Here is a 20,402-nt window from a genome sequence, read left to right as displayed (position 1 = left end):
TTTTTGGTCTGCATTTACATTAACTTCCACTGAACTGGTCTGTCTGCCTTCTGGAAAGATAAGGTGTACGGAAAGTAACTCATGAATGTCAAACAGCAAAGCTTTCATATGCATAATTTATTTTAAAGTTTATTGCGTCACATTATACAAGCATTAAACATGGCTTTATGTTGATGATTTTTTTAAGTGTGAAAACTTGACATTCTTTCCATAGGATTTTTCTATTTACAAATAAACAATCTATATACTTTTTATATATATTATATATATGATAAATAACATAAGTCTCCTCAGAAAGATTTGAAATAAAAAAGAACTGATTTGTAAACAGGGTTTCAGTTGCAATATTTGGTGGCTTGAAAGCAGATGATGTTATATACCTAGGCTTTCTTTTTGTCAAAGTATCCAGGTTTTTCATTTACATTTATTATTCTAAGATTTGTAAAACCAACATGGGACAGAATGCAAAAAACGTAGCAAACAGGCTGAAAAACAGTCCCAATATACAATTTTTTCCTTGGTTTTAAAAAATGGAGTATAATTGCTTATTAAGTACATGCCTGCTGTCAAGAGTGATCTATGGTGATCAATCCTATGCTGATTGCAAGGTGATTTCACAGTAAATCCTTTGATGTGTGCTGTCCTGCTTGCTACGGAAAATGTCTGTGGCATGCATTGAGGTTGCATTTTCTCTCATTCTCTTGAAGGTAGTGCTCTTGTGGAGCTGGAATAAGTAAGCAACATATAGGACCATCACCTGGAGGTTTAAACAAAACCGATCATCAGATCAGAAATAAGGGACCGGTATAAATTTGCTATCTAGAGACCTTTAAAACTCCATTTGTTTTTATTAGCCTATTATTTGTATTATATTTTCCTAATGAAACATAAATAAAAAAGAGTCACCTTTCCTCAGTGTTCTGCTACGTAACTTTGAAGCTCRAAGGCCAAATCTGTTTTGCAGAGTGGCACTACAGAAACCTCTGTGGGTTGACTGGTCAACATTAAGCGACAGAAAAGTACTCAGGATCTGCCAGGAAGGTCAGCTCCTCTTTCAGCATCATACTCAGCACAAGCTTGGAAAACAGCCAGCTGATGTTTCTCATTTAGAGCAGAACCTGACACAACTTTTAGTAATGTAATATCATGAAAATTCATCAGAACATAGCTGTATTGAAAACTGGTCTTCAAAGCAATTGTTATCTTTTGTATTTTTACTGCGCTTTATTTCTTTTGGAACATTAGATTGCTATGGTTCCTCAGAARTGGAGGTCAGTTTATGTTGTAATACATTTCAATTCAGATCTGGGAAATTAGGGAGATTACACTGACAAAGCCATATCTTACTGCAGGAGTTTCAAAAGTTCATACTTCTATGGGCAACACTGATTCTAAGCATGACTCATGTCTCATTTTGCTACTTAGCAAACACTTCGTAAGCTGTTGTCATCTATTATTTTAGCTATTATACACAGTGTATGTAAAATAAGCCAGCTGCATGTGAACTTGGCCTGGACGTGATTTTGCAAGATCCTTCCTGAGAGAATGCAGACTGCAAGTGCCATACACACCCATAAGTGATGGGTGGGACATCCAGCACACGTATAGCAGAGGATGACATTTACAGAGACAGAAATATTCCCCCTTTTTTCACTGTCCACACGGGCAGTGTCCACAGCTGCTCTAAGCTGAAGCAAAGATAAGCAAACAAGTTCACTTGCTCAGTTGAGCAAGTTCAGTTGAGCTTCTCACTCATTTTGGCAACCAGTCAATGGAGAACAGGGTCATCCTGCAATTCCTTCAGTGGCTATGCACAGGGGCTTCAGGCTTGCATCAGGAGCACTGATAAGGGCAGCCGCTGTGTCATTTATCGTCTTCATGTTGGAAAATGGGTCACTACTGGAGAAGGCTCCATGCTGCGAAGAAGCAAAGTGTAGGAAGGCTGTGGCTACAGAGATGAGGGTGCAAGTGTTTCCTTCTGCCTCCTTCTTCCCCAAGCCATATTACCTATCTTTAAAGCCTTCCTCCCATGGAAATAGCACAGTTCTACCTTGCAGTGGAAAGAAGTAAGTCGATCTAATTTAGCAATATGTGGTCTTGGTGCAAACAGTCCCAATGTCTTGTGGATACTAAGGCATCCCTCCACAGGTCTTGCCCGTGTGGTCTGTACAGAAGGGCAAATTGTAGCCCTTCTATTGAATGRTTTCTAGAAGAATTTGTAGTTTAGTAGATTGATAGATCTGTAGAACTGTTTAGAAACAACTTGCTTAATTTTTCTTCCTCTTAAATCCCTTTAAATGTACAAGCTTACTWTTACATAAGATTTATGAGAAAATTATATAGTTAAGAAGCTCTAGTTATTTGGAAAAGAGTTAGGTACTAATTGATCAGCTCCAGTATTTTTTATTTAGTTGGATATCACCAAGAATATCACCAAGACATAAGTATGCTTCCACTTGCTACATCCTCAGCTTTTGAGGTTCCTTCTTCCTGTTGTGGCTGATTATACTACTTCCTATTCTGCAAGAATTGGAAATTATCACTTTGAGGCAAGAGGCTGCAGAGCTTTGACAATGCTCAGCCAGCATGTTTTGGTTCATATTGCTCCATCCAACACTTCTGCAACYTCCAGGCTTACAATTCCACTATTTTGGGTTAATGCTCTTGGAAATTTTTAATTCCTTAATACCAAACAATTGGCAAAAGAATGTAGGTGTAATATGTTTGTCCAAGGAGCCCTTTTAGGGATATCAGTTACTGACAGTGGTCCTTTCTGGCAATCTAATTCTACAGCCTGTGTAGATTTACCAGCATATTGCTCTGTATGAAGGAGTTCAAATTATTCCATTTCACACTTTTTTTTGTTCCCTCTGACCCTACTCCTTCATAGATAATGGAAGGATGAATAACAAAGAAGATCCAAGAGCAGAAATTCTGAATTAATGTTCTCTTGCTCTGCTGGCCTCTTTTTTCTGTTGTTTTTCTTAGGCAGGTAAGTCTTTAAGACGCAGTCTGCTTTCTGTTACGTGTATCATACACACTAATTCCTRATGAGGCCTCAGTGTGCTCCTGTAACACAAATATTTCTGGGCAATTCTGGGCAAGATACCTCAGCCTGATTTGCTTCCTTGCTAGGCAGTCCTATATGCTGCAAAGGCAATGTTCAGATCTTTAAAACTTGTTTCCAATTTTTCAGGATAACATTTCCAAATAAATGACCTAAAGTTAGACACTTCTATCCACATTTAGACTCTTATCTGTCTGTCAGCTCTTTAGCACACCTAAATTATTTGGTGCTGACTAGACTCATGATCAAGTGTTTCCTCTGAACAAATACTTGCATACTTTTGGAGCGGTGGAAATGGTCTGCATATGTGATCTTAGAAAGCTGACACAGCTTAGGCCACAGTGGAAGTGGGCAATGTTGTCATAAATTTGCTGCAGGCAGTGGTCACACACATGGACATATACTGCCATTTTGCTAACGCATAGCCATTGGTTATGAAGTAGCAACTTGATCAAGATGAGGAGCCACGAGATCACTAAGCTGTGTAAAGCACTGTAAGATATATAACTACTTTGACGTTTAGAGCCTTGGACTTTAAATGGGCCTGAGASCTTCCTGGAAACAGTGCAGAGACTTAAGCATTGGTCTGATCTGCTCATACTGACAGCTCTGGAGAAGACTAAACCTATAAGACCTCTAATTTCAAAACACTTATGCAATATGTGCACCATATTAAATATGGGCATACATTAACTATTCCTCTTTTGCTTTGCACTTCCCAGTGCAGAAAAAAAGGAGATTTTTATGAACATAATTCCTATCTTCTTTTAAGCAGTTCCTTCCTCACCCCATCATGGCCACTCATTGTGATAAGATTTTCCATTCTTCTTCCTTTCTTTCCGTTCTTTCTGCAGACGTTCTAGTTCAGCTTCGTACATCATTTCCTGAATCAGGTATTTCTCTCTCCTCATCCGATCTCTCAAATCTTTTGGGAGATCTGGGATTAAGTAGGAAATTAGGTGCTTTATGCAAAAGACAAGGTGCTGTGAAAACAAAAACGATTGAAAAATGAATATATTTAAAATGCATATCTCAGGAAGAAAACAAATGCTTTCTATTCCTCTTGAAAACCTTCTCCTTTTAACTCACAGGTAGATACTGTGTCAGAACTAAATCCATTACTAAATTTGAAGAAATCAAATCATGAAGCTTTTCCCCACTAAAACTCCACCTGAAGTCAGTGGAGTATGGTCCTTYGCAAAGGCCAAGGGCAGCTGGGCCCAAATAAGGACCCAGAACTGTTGTACTACCTGTGTGTTCAAACCCTTGTGGTCATGCTTTGCAGTCAGCTCATCTGGGAAGGGCCTGGTATTAGTGCGCTGCTCTGCAGGAGAGGGATGAAGTCGTATAAYACTTCTTTGTTTCCACAAAACCCTCACATAAGTATTCAAATCAATGAATTATCCATGCAAAGCAAAGCAGCTCTCTTACACTCTGTATCTCTCATCCATACTCGCATTTATTAAACATCCCAATTAAATACAAGGTAACTAATCCTTTGTTCCTAATGTTTTAGGCATGCCCTAGCAAAGCTTGAGTGGGATGGGGGAGGACTGCTTGAATCTCCTCTCTGTTCTTTTTTTTTTCCCCCATCAAAGATGTTGCTTTAAGATTTCCTCATTCTACTTGAGAGAACAGAGAAACAGAATCATCCTCCATCTCAGCAAGAACACTCATTCCAGATTGCAGAAATAAAGGTATTCCTTATTCTCCAACACAAATCCTTCCTTTGAGAGTCATTGAAGAGAAAACATAACACATTTTTCTATGCATTCTGCCCTCAGGAAAAAGAAGCAGCAAAGTCTAAATTGCTGTTCTTTTGCCAAGCAGAAAAAAAGAAAGAAAGAAAAAAAAGCTTCTTCAGCCTTAGCATTGTCACTGAGTGCTCAGTTTAGCCCAGACAAATAATTCTTTTAAAAGTGATAGGAAATTCCTTTGGTTTTGAACCAGGCAAAAATAACCACGCCTACATTGCTCAGTGCCAGAGAGCATCTGAGCCGCGGTAGTCTTTTACTTTGTGACAGAACTACCTTGAATTACTTATCTCTTAGGGAAATCTTCTACTGTAATTGCTGTAGCACCCACAAAACATTCATTAGTCTTCTCTATAGACAGAGACAAGCATGGTTTCTGCTGCAATTACATTTACATCCAAATCTTCCGCATCAGCAATCACCTGAGAACTCTCTATGTTTTTGCTCTTACTTCTTTGTTTCTTTTGCTCCATTCATGCTGCTCGAGTCCAAGGTCTAACAGCCCTAGGAAGCCCTGGCCATGCCATACCCTTGTGGGGCTGCTGCTGGCTGCTTTCGTGACACACCTCTCCTCAAGTCTGGTCACACAGGKCACACAACTCAGGTTGTGCCATCCCAGACATGGTTTTCCACCTGTCCTTGCCCTACTGCTGTTTGCAGAAGAGAAGAGAAAGAACCAAGCAGGCACATCCTAACATCTAGTGAAGAGAGTGCCAAGCCAAAGCCACTGAGATAGCTACTTAGAAACAGCTTCAGGAGCAGTCTAATGCATTAGCGTGGTGCTCTGCCACTCACTATATGGTCAGCACAGCAAGTTCACCTTGGCAGAGGCACTATATTACTGAAGCTAAGCTGCTTCTGACACCCAATCTAACATCACATAGCACACTGTGTCCTGCATGGGTGAATAACTTAATATTTGTACAGGGTGCAGCACTGTGGGATGAGAAAGAGAGGGATACGGGCTGATCTGCTGCTTCAAAGGTTGTTAGGATAGGTGGAATATGTGAACTACTTCCCCTCTTATTTATGAACATCCCTCTGGTAATGGCAAGAACTGCTTTATACACAAAAGTGATACCACAAAATATTCAAGGGTTCTTTCAGGTGAATTGCAAAGCCATTTCATAGACGGAGGAGGGAGAGGAGCAGCCATTATCCTAACTCAGAGCAAGTGCTCTGTACATCCCTGCATGATTTCAGAGATAGAGTTAAGGAAGTTTCTTTAGACAGCTGTCTGCAGTGCCAGTCAACAGCATGGCCCCTGCTGAGGCAGACAGCTTTGAGCTAGTCTGTAGCTTTGTTCAGGGCAAAGCAAAGACAATTCTCTTGTGTAAGCATTGKCTACATTCAAAAAACTATTCCATAAGAAGCTGCAAACTTGGCTAGGCAGTGAGAACCTCTGCAGGGCCAATTTTTGTTTCCTCAGTTATCTTTATCTCTCTTCCATGCTGCTTATATGCCAGTATGCACATATGTGTCAAAAAGCCAGCCCCTCTTCAACCTTAAAACTCCTTTGGCTGATGAATGCTCTGTGCTGGAGTCCTAAGAAGCCCTGTTTGGCTGTGACCTGCCAAGGTCTTTCCTCTAGTCCTACTTATAGAGGGTTACCCTGGCCCTCAGTACTGTCAATGCAGAAAAGAAAGATGAGCTCAAGCCYAGCAGGCCTTTATCATAGAATGGTAAGGTTGGAAGGGAGCTCTGGAGATCATCAAATCCAACCCTCAGCATAGCCCTSTACAGGGATTGAACCCACAACCTTGGCAYTAGCAGCACCACACTCTAACCAGCTGAGCTAAACCTGCCCCATTTGACTAAATAATTCCTTTTCTGCAAATGTTTCCCCGAGTGTGGCAGAGATCAGGCTCCATAGGACCAGCTTCTAAAGAGTTGGCCCAGAGCAGAGGAAGGACAGATCCCAGCCTGCAGTGCCATATTCCTCCCTGATCTGGGAAGGGCTGAAAACTACAACTGGCGGAGTTCGCTGAAGACCCCGGGGTTCATCTGAGTGGCCAAGCTAGTCTTAGGCAAGAAATAAGCTAGAAAATGATTGCTACTCACCTTCCCTCTAACTCAGATGCTTCTGTTCTGTGATTCAAAGAGGTGTTTTGAAATCCCAGGTCAGAATGAATTTACACAGTAATGTGAGTCAGCAGCACAATATGTGCTCATAAAGAGTATGCCAATAATTTATGGTGATTACAACTTCCATATCTATGTTGGAAGCCCTGTTGCTATGATTTCAGAGAGAAGGACTAAGCAAAGAGTTTAAAAATTTGTTTGTTCCCTGTTTGGCTTCTTCACGGTATATAAGGCACTCCAAACTGCTCATGCTGGAGAGATGCTGAGCACCTAGTTTCTGAGAGGAAATGTGGATTTTCAAGCATCTGAAATATAGGCCTCAAGAGCAGCTTTTTGTTTTGTAAATGATCTCAGTTTATTCTTCTTCCCTCTCCTCTCTCTTTTTCTGAATCACCATTGAAATAAGAGTCATGCGAAGCTGACTTGTCTCTGGCTCGTCTTAAAGATTTCTGAGATATTGACAGTAAGTACTAATATTATGAACATTGGCAAAGGTATTGAATTTTTATTATTGTCTCTGTGATGTTAATCAGTCTCTGGAAATGAATGGTAATAAGAATAGACAAAAATACCCCAAATGTTTAAACACTGTAGCTTAAACTATCTTCATTTTTAAACTCCTCAGATTTCATCCTTTCTTCTCGTGTTCTTTCATCCCCTACTCACTCCCTAGTCACATACAGATTCTCAGCCTAGATAGGATATGAATGATAAAACTCTGAAAGTAAATAAAATTTACTATTAGAATTATTATCCCCTATTTGCATGTCACCATTATAATTTTCAAAGTGCTGTGTTCACCTTTTAGTTAAAACTGAAATACCTGTGACTGTTCAGAAAGCAGAATGGGGAATGCAAAGCACAACACAAATATCAGAAACTAGCAGGAAAAGCTCAATGCCTACCATCCCGGAGCGGCCCAATGAAAAAGCTTCAAATGGAAATTTGTTTCATTTTGTTGTTTTTGTTACAGCAGAGAAACAAATACACTTGCCAGCCGAATGGCCACCTACCTCGAACACAATAATGAAAGCCAACCGTGCTGCTAAGACATGCCAGAATTGCAGCGTGTAGCCATAGGGCACAGGGGAGTGAGGAGGGTCTCGGTAGTCCCTGTACCTGAAAGACAAGCAGAGTATGGTAGTTAGCAAGCTCCTAGGCTGCTGCCTAGGAGCAAGACCAAGCCAAAAACCCCGTTGCTCTTTATCAGTGCCTTCTCGGCACTAAATTGATCTCTATGYAGCCTGTACAAGTTACCCAAACTCCCGCTTATTTCTTAGGCTGTGCCTATGTTAGCATTTTATTTTAGATCAGGAGCGTGTTTTTGAAGCAAATCTCCTGATCACCTCCACTTGCCACACTTTGGTTCACGTCTTAGAGCACCTAAGCACATTCCCAAAGCCCATGGGCACCACCTGGCTTTGGACTACCCCTGGAATAAAGCATGAGTAGCTCTTCTGAAGTCTCTGGCTGAAGCCCAGACACTTGAACGCCAGAGGAACCAATTCTGACTTTAACGGAGCCAGAACAGCACCTCTCGATATCCAAACAGGGAAAAGCCTGTATAAGAAAGTGATCRAGTGTCTTGGCTCACAGAATGGTTCTTTCAAGACTTTAGATCTCAATAAAGTAATAAGAGATGTCTACTGGGAAAGCTGGATCCAGGAGAACTCCGAAACTGCATTAACAAATCATGAATCAGGAAAATTTGCCACTCTGGAGCCCATTTCTGTATCTATTGTATTCCAAAATAATGTTGTAGAAACTTAATTTAAAAGCAGTGGAAAATTTGTTTTCTGCTCAGTCTGTTTCCTACATGAGACATAAAACCCATTATAAACAATACTGAAAATGCCACAGTAAATCATACACTAAATCTTTGTCTCTAAATCAGTTTTAAGACACAAAAGAAAACTCAAATGAGCAAAAGAAATAAACAGTAATTTCACCTTTATGAGACATAATCTACCTTTCTTCCTAAAGGCTCACCTTCTTAGATTGCAGAAGGTGCTATACCAAATAAAATAAACTGTATCTTGAGATCCTAATCAACAYTTTTTTTCCTTAAATTGTAATACCTCTATTGTAAGTTCTTACAATACTGAGATGATCTTTCCCTCTGCAATCAGCATGCTGACTTCAGTGTTTAGGATGTTTCATAACTTAAGCCCTTCGCCCAGGTTCCAATTCAGCAGAGTATCTCATATTTTTGCATTTATTAGGAACCTAGCACTACACATGAAGAAATGTCTACACTGCTACAAAGTAGGGCATAATATTTCCTTCTATTCTTGTCAATATCTGGCTTAAAGTGCAATTAAAATGACTGACATTTTAGCAGAATTCAGACGGGTTAAGTAGCTAATAAACTCAGCTAGAGAAAGTAAGACACCTTTTATCAAGGGTAGGTATACCTACAGTTCAGTGTACCCCCAAAGAACAGAWTTATCTTCTAGAGATTTGTGGCATYAATTTTAATAGTCTTCTGTGTACAGGATATTGAGGGGATAACTTTTGCATTTATTAATGGGATCTCTACCACTGTTTTTAAGTAGCAGCAAGATCATGCCTGAAATTGGGAAAGAAAGGAACTAAATGGGTCAGAGAATGATCAGAATCCAAAACTGTCTCAAAAACTGCTCTGGTAAATATTGTGGAATGAAGGAATCTCCTTAGCAGTTTTGTTCCACAGAAAATGTTATGTATGGAGTCAATATCATTTTTTTTCTTCTTTTTTTGCAAATAAGGTGCAACAGGRTCTCACAATATCAGCTATTTAAACGAAGGTTGTAATGTCATTGCCCCCCACCAGCTCACTCTGCTATACAACTTGAATTTTTTATTATTAATAAAAATGCCACAATATTATAAAGTATCAGTGACATATTCTGTAAAGACTAAAGTATTTTATTTCTTCAGACACTCAGGAAAGCATATTTTATTTTTTCATAATGAAAAATACTGGGGATCTGCAGCTACCAGGACTCACATTGGTAAACCAATACTGCAATAGAAATATAGTAACTATATTTGTTATTTGATGTTTTTGTTGGAGACTCCATTTAAGGCCTTTACGTAGATCCTTAATTCTCTGGTCTATTAATCGGTTGCATCTCTCTCATTACTGGCTAATCCCAGACTGCTATTTTTGAGTTTGCAGGCTGAGAAGATCAATTCCTCATTTTATTCTAGTTCAAACCAGAATAATTATTATTAATAATCACACTCACAAGCAATCATATAAACATATTCACCATCTAGCAGTTAAGAAATGCCAGGCTTAAGGTTTTCTAAACCAAGCTTAAGATAGACATTGCTTAGGCCAGACAGACCTGTGAAATGATCTGAGGTGGTCACTCCTGTGCAACCTTAATTTGGCTTCATTGCGTGTGTGTTACACTGTAACCTGATTACAGTTTCATCTCAMTGGTACATGAATAACCATAGTCACCTATTGTGAGCTCTTTGGTATCCTGTTTCCCCCATGATGTTTGTGTCTCATTTAATCCATGACATCATTCAATTCCTGTGTCAAGAACACCTGCAAGATACCTACTTTTCAGCTTCTMCTCCATGTAAGGAAGGAGTCCTGCAAATAACCTTGCAGCAGTACCATGAGAGTGCACATTGAATACTGCACTTATTTTTTCCATTACTTTTTTTGAGCTCTGAAAACCAGTTCCAACTCAAAATTCATCATGATGCTTCTTCTCTTGCAGTGCCTTAAAAGCAGAGAGATATTTTAATGAGATGCTTACCTGCAGTATTTTAATGGTGAACCAGAGAATTCACTTCCATTTGAAGTTGGCTCTGAACGGTTTTCAAAGTCAGACACCAGAAATACAGATAAACTGGCATTAACGTAGCCAACCATACACCTAGAAAAGAAAAAAGTCCTGTAGTCAGGACACAGCAAGGTTTTTCCATTAACTACTGTACCCAGGAGGATGTTCTCTGGGTTTCACAAAATCCATAGTTAACTGTGACACTTACTAATATTTGAAAAGGATGCGGAGGCAATATAACAGAAATGCTCAAGTGGGTCAGATGGACAATAAAAGTGAACAATGGCAGACTTTTATGGGAGAAGAAATAGTGAAGAAACTGGCTACCTTAGAAAAGAGATCACTAAAAGCTGACGCAGTACAGAAAATAATGAGTGGCACTAGGAAGATAATTAGCATACTTCCACTGTTACGCTCATAATACGAGCGCAAAGGGCATTAAATTAAATGGAAAGGCAATAGACTTAAAATAGCTTAGGGAAGTAATGGGACTTATTTGACTCCCCCCCCAAAAAAAATATCCAGTTAATCAGAGGAACTCAATACTGAAAGACTGCAGTGTGGCTGAGCATTCAGAGAGACAGGTTTGGAGAACAGYGAGTACTAGTGAATGTATACTGTCTGCAAAGGGCTGTTGGAGAGTCACCAACAGGCTCAAATTCAGTGTTAAAGAAGCTGAGGGAAGACCGTAGTGCTGTTTGCTCAGCAATGCCCWAGTCTAGGCACGCTGTTCAGCTTTGCGTAGAGCAGGGGGACTGAGGAAGCTTTAAATTCTTCAGTCAACTGAGAAAAAAAAGATTGCTGCTTCCAAAATCCAGAATAACCAGTCACGTCACCATCAGGGCCATCCCGTTTTAGTGTTGTCCCACTGTTCTTGATATCCCACTGCTCTTGATGTATTTGACCCAACCATCTTCAAGTCTAAAACTTAAGGGACACCTGTGGAATTACACAAGGTTGCCAGATTTTGAGAGAAGAAGAGAGAAGGAGGGAATGAAGCTATCTTTGTTCTCCTAACTATTATGCTGAACCGAGCTAATCAAAAATCTATTTAAACATATTTTTTTCAAAGCTGAAAAGGATTAAATATAACCTAAACTCGTCACAAAACTGGTCCACATGGTATACTGCATATCTTTCTGCAAGTACTGTATTAAAATCCAAACGATGATTACAAATACTGCACAAAACGCAGATTTAGCTATCATGAGGATAACTCCTAAATACACCTGTCAGAAGGGTTTTGCCAGGCTATTCCAACCCACAGGGGGCAGGAAAACAATCTTTTTAAGATTGCAACAAAAAGTGATTCTCATACATCCATTGAACCAAAACCTCTCAAATAATGCTTTGATTCCAACAGCCATCCTACAGATTATTTGGGCAAATATCTAAGATGAGTTTAGAGGAATTTTGTGACAGACAACTCAGGCTTGAAAATCACTTTAAAGGAGAGCTTGGAAACCCATTACATCCTGCGAACTCCTAGGGGTACAGTCCTAGGTGATCTAAATAGATCTCTAAAAATCTATCTTCGTTTGATATGGTAGACTTGGTCTCATACTGCTATTTTTATAATCCAGCAATACCAAATCAGATAGTTCAAATCTGAGTTGTTATTTCTAATTGCTGTGCCAGAGGTTCAGAAAGCTGAAGGGGAATGGTTCTGCATTATGGGGTTTCTGTACAGCAAGAGGTGATTTTTTTTTTAACTATAAATTTTACATTCCTTGAGAAATTATGTTTAATTGCCATCTGGCTTTGACTCAAAATCCCTATATAGACTGGATTTGGAACTTAATTTAATTACAATATTTTTAAAGTATCAGTGTGTGCCATATGGGTCTAATACCTACAGATGTTCTTTGAGAGAAGCAGCCACCTCACTCATTTAAGTTATTCAGTGACAGATACTCTTGACTCTTAAATTTAATAAAATTCAATATTCTTGTGGATTTTGAATAGCTTCCTACTTTTGGAAATGCACTGATTAATATCCATCAATAGCACAGGAAAATCGCTGACAGTGACTCAGTGTCCTATGGAAATTTGTAATGGCACAAGGGGGGGGAGCAATGCTCAGGAATGACTGGCACTGGGCCATACATTTTGCCAGTGATGAGATTTTAACTCTTCATGAAAACAAATGGAATATTGTCCCCTGCCACCTACTAAAATGCTAGACTCCTCTTAGGACAGCAAGTCAGCTGCTCTGCTGATCGGGAACTGCCACACCAACTGCCTCTCTTCCATGGGTAAGACTGAACAGCAGTGACAGCTAAAAGAGGGCTAAAGAGCAGCAACCAGAGAACTCACTTTCTGTAGCAGGGGGAAAAAGAGATAAATCAATCTGCCATATATCTAATAGCAAAATGTAAGCGCTCTGCCTACTGTTTTTGTTAATAGTCGGGACTTTACCGATGGAGTGGCTAGGAGATCAACTGTAAACTGTGTCCATTTGTGTTTGGCCGCATTCAGTGACCTGCCTGCGGCCCAACAGACCAGATTTTACAAGTTGCCATGTAGCAGTGATACTCATACTTGCTGGTAGGCACGCACATCCTAACGTAATCTCAATGTTTACCAATATTGAGAGAAAATCCATTTAGGCAGCAGGGATTCAGTTCACAAATGTCTCCTGAAAGATTTAATCTCAGGGACTCTAGCTTTAGAAGAAAATCAGATTACTCTGTTCTGTAACTTTATCTTGATTTATTGGTTGGGAATTGCTTCTTCTCATTAGACACTACTTTTTTAAGCAATACATACTGAATAAACATCAGGAAAAAAAGCTTAATGAATAACTTTAAAATGTTGATTAAATCCATATCTGATAAATATCAGCATTGCCTCATAACTGAAGAGGGCTAYATCCATGTACACCAGCTGGGAAGTGCAGCTTGTGTATCAATTACGAAAATAGCATACACTGAATCTCTATAATGGTTCTGCCATGTTTTCCTTGAATTAATGTCAGAAATTGTAGTTACCAAAGCAACCCATACTATGAATATGCAAAGCATCAACACCTGTGGCTGGTATCTGTTTACCTAAGCGCGAGCAATACATTTTGGTTGGGGGATCCGTACATACACAGACAGTACTGCTGTATCTATTCAAGAAGGCAGAGATTTTCATGCACAACAGTTTTCCGAAAGAAAAACCTACTTTTGTCCAGCTTCTCCTTGGCCTGCACAAGGTCCATATTTGTAAGCATAAACAAGTCGAGGGATGAAATCGGACGTCACAGCTATCACAAACGCATTTGTGATAACAGAGAGAATTCCAATGCCTTCCAGAATCCCGTACCAGATTCCTACCAAAAAAGAGAGTAAGTTAGATCCAGGGAAAACAAGGGCAAAAGTTCTTCAAATATCGCACGATCTGAAGTGGTTGTCCTAACCCTCTGTTTTTTWATGCAGTTTCTATTAGAGAGTTACTGAGTAAAAATAATCTTTCATGTTAAACTACAGGACCTCAATGGACCGGACTTCTACTCCCACTAAGGGACTGAAGCCAGAAAAAGTGCTCATGGAGGCCTTGGCTCAACCAAACCACTTAACCACGTGAGCAGTTATAAGAAAAGCTTGCTTACAGGGAAGGCTATCCAGCCTTGGAGAAGGGTCGGCCACATCAGCCTTGAGTACGTGTAATTCACAATCTGCCCATGTTTGCAGAGCTCTTGCGTGCAGCCTGTGGCTGTCTGCGTCCAAAYATTTGTGGCATACAAATGATGTAAATGTACATGCAAATGACACACTGATCTCCTAGGCATGACCTGAGTTTTTTTGGCTCAATCTGAACTGTCCTACAGCTCTGCAGTATGGACATACAGTGATTCTGGTCATGAGGACCAACACTGAGAATCCTACCAAAGACAGGTTAGATACATCTACTGATTTTAATGAGACATCACACTGTCCCTAAAACTTTGCTGAACAGGGACAAAATTAAGGTGCAACACATTGTGAGAAAGTACACCTGAATGTGGTTGGAAAAAAATCTATTTCCTTGTGCTTTTATAATCTAAATTATGTACCTTTCTTTCCAGAAAAACTATRTCTGCAGTGCATCTAGTGTTCTGGCTGAAGTCCATGCCTGTACCTCAATGCCCWTTAGGTCCGCTCTGTTCATGGACAAGGCTTTACTCAGACACAGATTTTAAGTACGTTAAATACAACTCTGAGAGCAGAAAGCTTGGTCTTCTGCTAATCTATGGTGTGGGCTAAATATACTGCTTTCTGCAATGCAGAGGGGYGGTTATATATCCTATTTACCCCTCCAAAGACACTTGGGAATCAGCATTGGGCAGATTAGTTGGTTTTATAGAGTCCTTCCAGAAGCGTWCAGCTTCTGCACCCTGCAAGGATGGAGGAGATTTATGGTCAAAATATGTTCAGAGAGCCCTTGCAGCAGTGTGTAGCTATGTGAGCCCTGTGTTTTAGCAACATAGGTGTGCATCACTCAGAGCAAATTGTCTCTCGGGATTTAGARATCCCTGTCTCACCCACCCAGAGACCTAGTGGACATAGCCCTTGAGTCACAGGGGAGCTTGYTGTTGGCCAGGGAACACAGAAAACATACAGGACTCTTACAGAATGGCAGCTGCTCTAATTTGGTTTTCATGTTTCAGCTGCTCTGTCTGGTTACTATATTCAATCTGAGCAGCTGCATTGTTCACACAATGTGTTCGCCACAAAAAAACGACCCTGCAGAGAGCACTGATTGCTTCATTAAAACATCTTAGATGATAAGTGACCCAGGGAGTCATTAAAAGACATTTTCCAATATAAACTATTAATTGCCAAAATAGTTCGACATTAGATAGTTGAAGGGTTTCTTTTTTTTTTTTCCTTAATAATCAAATCTGTGCTTTAGTAATGGGAGAAAAGACTGAAAATTCCTTAATTCACTCTTGCTTGAAGTGGTCAGTGCTTTGCCTTAAATACAACACACACGCATGCACGCATGTGCGTGCAGAAACACACACACACACACACACACACACAGAGCTCACCTATGTCTTTGGCTCTTGAAGCTAAAGGTCTCCTCCACTGTGTAACAAATTTGTATGCATCAAGCCGAATTTCAATAATATTGTTAAGTAAGGCCAGAAGTGGTGCCAGTGGAAAAGCTGCCACAAAAATGGTTGTGAACCCAAACTGAAGAACTAGGAAAGAAAAGGAAAGATCATAAYGTAACTGTTGAGATTTTATCCCAAAGTATCATGCAAGGAGAAACATTTGCCATTATGCTGTGCTATACAGTAGTCCAGTGACTCTTGTACCGCAGCTCTTTCCCAAAAGTCTGGAGCCAGAAGGAGAGTGCAAATGTACATCTTTCCCCTAGACAGAAGTACAGATTTTGTACTTTGGAGAGAAATTTGGAGGTCRACAAGTGGCACTTTCAGAGAGTGAATATTTTTACTCCAGCATCAACTAGGATCTCTCAGTACTTGTGAAGATTAGGGCTAAACACACTCCTTTTTTGCAGTACAGATGGGCAGCCATTTGAAACCATTTAGGTAAATTTGTAAAGGCAGCTTCTCAGACTGTCAGATTTTCCATTAATTTAAAAAGAATARTGCAAGGGAGAAAAAACTGCTCACGGCATACGCAGTTCAGTCACATAAGGCAAAAATTCTTGTTCTTTAGCATTTCTTACATCATTTACCCTCCCCTCTTCTCTAGATTAAGCAATGTCTTTTAGCAAGCTGCTTTTTACAAAATAAGGTAGCAAATAATGGCAAATTTTAAACATAAACAAGCATATAGCTCTGTGCCACACAGTTGAAAAATAAAAGCCCAAGGGKAATTTCCTTGAACAAAAAAAAGAAAAGTTGTTCAGAAGTGTATACAAGCAAAGTGATGGGTAGTAATTTAGAAAACAACCTTGCCCACACAAAGCCGGAATCAGAAGTATTTCATAAATGCGAGCTTAGCAAACCAGAAACAGTGTGGTTACCTATATTGACTTGGTTTGTTCTTAAAAACTCACTCCRTTCCTCACCTGACTTGTGAGAGTGAAAATCATTTTGCAGCCTCTTTAGCTTCACAGAGCAAGAGTTAAAAGCATACAAAGCCCTCAACATCAACCAAAAGGTAATGACATTAAAATCTAGTAAAGGAGAGAAAAAGAAGGTGAGTGTCATACTCATTTCTAGGTATTCATCAAAGAGTCCATAAGCRTTCATAGGCTGAAGATTGTAGTCCTTTTCCCACTGTGGGAAGCTTGTTTTTCTCTGTGTGCCATATTCTTGCCGTAGTTTTCTCCTGGTCCACCAGTTCTGAATTAGCCTATGTTTTCAAATAAATTAAAGAAACAGAGTAAAGAACGTTATTGGCTGCTTATTACAAAATTGGAAGAGGCTAAGCACGAACAACATACCTTGCAAAATGAATTTACCGATGCACAGGAGAATGCAGCATTAGTAATACGCATAGCTGATGACAAAGCGAAATGGGTATGTGAACAGATAAGGCTGGTGGGCTGCCAGTCAGGCAGAAGAGGGATTTTGACATCCTTTTATTAGGCCGCCTCTTCGCTGCACAAAACAGCAAGTCATTTGGCGGGCTGTTCATACAGCTCAGCGCAATGTTGTGTGGAGATAGGTGGGGAACCGTCAGGGGAAACATCTTGTTCTTGAAGAAAAGCATGGATAGGGGCAGCGTGGGAGGCAGCGAGCCGCAGAGGAAATGACTGCCTGGATCTGAAATAAACACCATAGCCTCTCACCCGACCTCGTACGTCAGAGAGTTGCAAAAAACCGAAACATGTGAAAGATATTTTCTCTTGACCCGTGGTAGGTGTCTTTGTCTCAGCGAGGTGGAAGGCTCACACAGACCTTTCCCTGCACTGTACTTAGCTTCTTACCTTCACAGTGCCCTGGTCTGGTCTCTCTGTGAATGGTAGGCAAGTGGTCATTAGATAACGCTGAGGGTTTGGCCACTTGCCTTTTTTTTAAAAAAAAAAAAAAAAAAAGTTCAGAGAGAATTTTCCATTTGGGCAGAGAGGTTACAGCTTTCCTTGTCTCCCGCAGAGAAGTGAAGGTGCAGCTAAGTACAGGACATTAAAATTTAGARTTACAAGAAAAAAATATAGAAGTACAAGTGGAAGTATGAACTTCAGGCTAATATTTAGAAGTATAAAAATATTTTTTTTCAGCTGGCAGCCAGTCTCTAACATGTAAAAAGGCTTAAAGATCCACTCTAGTTAAYAAGACATAATTGTGATTGATAGTTTATGGTCAGTGAAGGGCAATTCTTTGAAGTTCACAGAAGCCTTTTGGTACTCCACCTCTCCTGCCTTACCATGGGACAGTGAGAAGGTTGAGAACCGAACTCCTGCAAAGAGGGAAAATTGAGGGATGAAGTAGATAGGAGACCAATACTGTGAGATGTATCCCAATTAATTTCCTATTTTGTGAGAGGGGAAGCCCATACCCAGTGTTACTAGTATAGAAGACTGCTAGYAATATCCAAAGATGTGACTTTTTCTAATTAGTATATCCTGAGAAATGTGACAATGTAATGTAATGTGTTTTTTCTATGAATGTATGCTCTTCTTCCAAGCAAAATACCATGTTGAAATTGCAGTTTCCCACCTCCAAATGAAGCAATAATTTATACTTTGTTTCCTAGTTTTTGTGGATGTATTTATTTAGCARCACAGTAGAGGAGAACTGACTCACATTTCTGAAGGTTTCAAGGTGATGTTTATAYGAAGCAGAAGCACCACTGACACATCAGTATTTGCATCAAAACATGTAACCATTAAACAATAAATGCTCTAGCACTCAGATCTCAGCACACTCAGTGAAACTCTGGTTTCTGTGGCAGGTTTCTTTGAAACTTTAACTCTTAGGCAGAAATTTCAAAGCACAAGTTAATGTTAGAGGTATCAATGAGAGATGTGACAGCAGGCTTTGGGTTTCCTGTTGMTAAAGAACCGCTGGAGGCCAAAGAGGTGTTTCAGACTGCCCCACCTGTCTCTAAAGTCCCTGTGGGAGCACAGGTCAGCACAAGAGCTGAGATGCCAACCTGAAACAATGCGAAAAACCCACTGTCCAAAAATGGCTGCTGTAGCTCATCTCCTAGGGCTATTTTATGGGGAAACATCCCCCACTATTGGCTTTGGTGCGGCACAGTGCTGGCGGATGCCTGGGTCTAGGCAGACACTAGCTAGCATGTGTATTGAGGCACAGTGAATTTGTAGACTGCCTGTAAATTGCCTCCAAACCCTCAGACCATCCACAGGGTGTTGGCTTCAATCATGTATTTAGCTGAAGGATAATGTTTTTTTTCTCCCACAAAATGGAAATTGCTTGCCTTCAGAGGACTCTCAGGGCTAGAGAGGTGGAGTAACAATGCTGGAGACCAAATTCCTCTCTCCTCAGAGCAAACCTTAGCTTCTCACATTGCCCAGATTTGTATTTTGAGTCCAAAGTGAAAGGACTGACTTGGCTTTGTGCAGAGTTTACTCCTATTAAATCACTTGTCCTTCTTAAATGATCCCTCCTATCTCTTTGAGTCCCCTTCTTTGATCCCCTTTGTGGTCTTTATTAGGCTTCAAGATCCTTATTAACAGCTTGTAGAAAGATCTAAGTAAAACTGACAGAAGAGACAGGGAGTGGAAAGAGATGGATCACTGCTGCTGCTGTTTTTCCTCCCTGGCTAATTCCTCCAGCGGGAGCTACTGCAGAATGGCGACAGGCAGCGCCGGGCGCCGACCTGGGAAGGGGGACCCGGGAGGGACAGCAAGAGTCCCTGCCATTCTGTGGCAAACCTTCCGAATACGTCGGCTCTCCCTTACGTTTTCCTGCTTGCCGATTTCCCTTGATGACCTGCCGCACTGCCTCTAGCATCAACTGTCTACATTAATCAAGCTCATTAAACATTAATCAATGGGAAATGAACAAATAGGAAATGAATAATCGTCAACCCTTTTAGCTAGGGCGCAATTCTACAATGCCCTGAAGATCACCAGAAATTTGCCTATGTATCATTCTGAACATTTTTCTATCTCTGAGCACGTATATGTTAGCAGTGCACTTTTTCCAGTCAATACCTGCCCTTTCAGGCATCTTTTATCACTCAGCAAGAAGAAATTCAATTTAGAACTTACTGAAGTAGGTAAAAAYGATACATATGATATTTCCTGTGTGAGGAACATAGTAGTCGTACAGTAATTTTTAAGGAGTTTTAAAACAGGGAAATACAATTTAGTAAAATCAACTACTTCCCTCCCATTTATTATTTATTAGTTAATATTTATATTTCACTGTTGCAAACTATGTCCAACATAAAAACCCCAAAAATCCCAGCTACCTCAACATGTCTAGAGATCTATCTTAAGAGTTCTCTACCCGAGGGGGGATTTTCTATCTTAATTACTACTGTATCTTTCTTTCATGTATCTGACCAGAAAGCAACAATAAACTTAACATTCTTCTCTGACCTACAGAAGCAGAAGCATTACATTTACTTACGGGTAGCCCAGTTCCATGAAATTATTCCAGGTCTGCTTTAGCACCATTATAATACCCATTTGCATACAGAGATCAATAAGGCATCCACTAGGGTGGCACTACAGAAAAAAGGAAAAAAAAATAGGTTAAACAGAAATAATGCTGAGTTGTCAAGCATTTCTTAAAGAGTGTAGGGGATATTAGTTAATTTATTTAAAGGAAATTCTGTGCTGTTCTCTCTCTCTCTC

General features: G+C 40.1%; 1 protein-coding gene across 1 annotated transcript in view; it reads right to left on the bottom strand.

The window, feature by feature from the left end:
* Positions 1–3,837: 3,837 nt before the first annotated feature.
* The window catches only part of ANO4 (anoctamin 4), a 214,499-nt gene continuing 197,934 nt past the window's right edge, over positions 3,838–20,402 (bottom strand). Inside the window, exons 22-28 of the mRNA XM_085321380.1 lie at positions 20,176–20,273; positions 16,842–16,984; positions 15,706–15,858; positions 13,857–14,004; positions 10,662–10,781; positions 7,917–8,022; positions 3,838–4,050 (exon numbers count right to left, since the gene is read on the bottom strand). Of these exons, the coding sequence (XP_085177506.1) occupies positions 3,859–4,050; positions 7,917–8,022; positions 10,662–10,781; positions 13,857–14,004; positions 15,706–15,858; positions 16,842–16,984; positions 20,176–20,273 (960 nt within the window). The 3' untranslated portion in view covers positions 3,838–3,858. The remainder of the gene's footprint in view (positions 4,051–7,916; positions 8,023–10,661; positions 10,782–13,856; positions 14,005–15,705; positions 15,859–16,841; positions 16,985–20,175; positions 20,274–20,402) is intronic.

The sequence above is a fragment of the Rhea americana genome, unplaced genomic scaffold (genome assembly GCF_003343005.1).
Source record: "Rhea americana isolate MKP2758 unplaced genomic scaffold, rheAme1 scaffold_69, whole genome shotgun sequence".
In the NCBI taxonomy this organism is placed as follows: domain Eukaryota; kingdom Metazoa; phylum Chordata; class Aves; order Rheiformes; family Rheidae; genus Rhea; species Rhea americana.
This window is presented reverse-complemented; position numbering and strand designations above follow the sequence as displayed.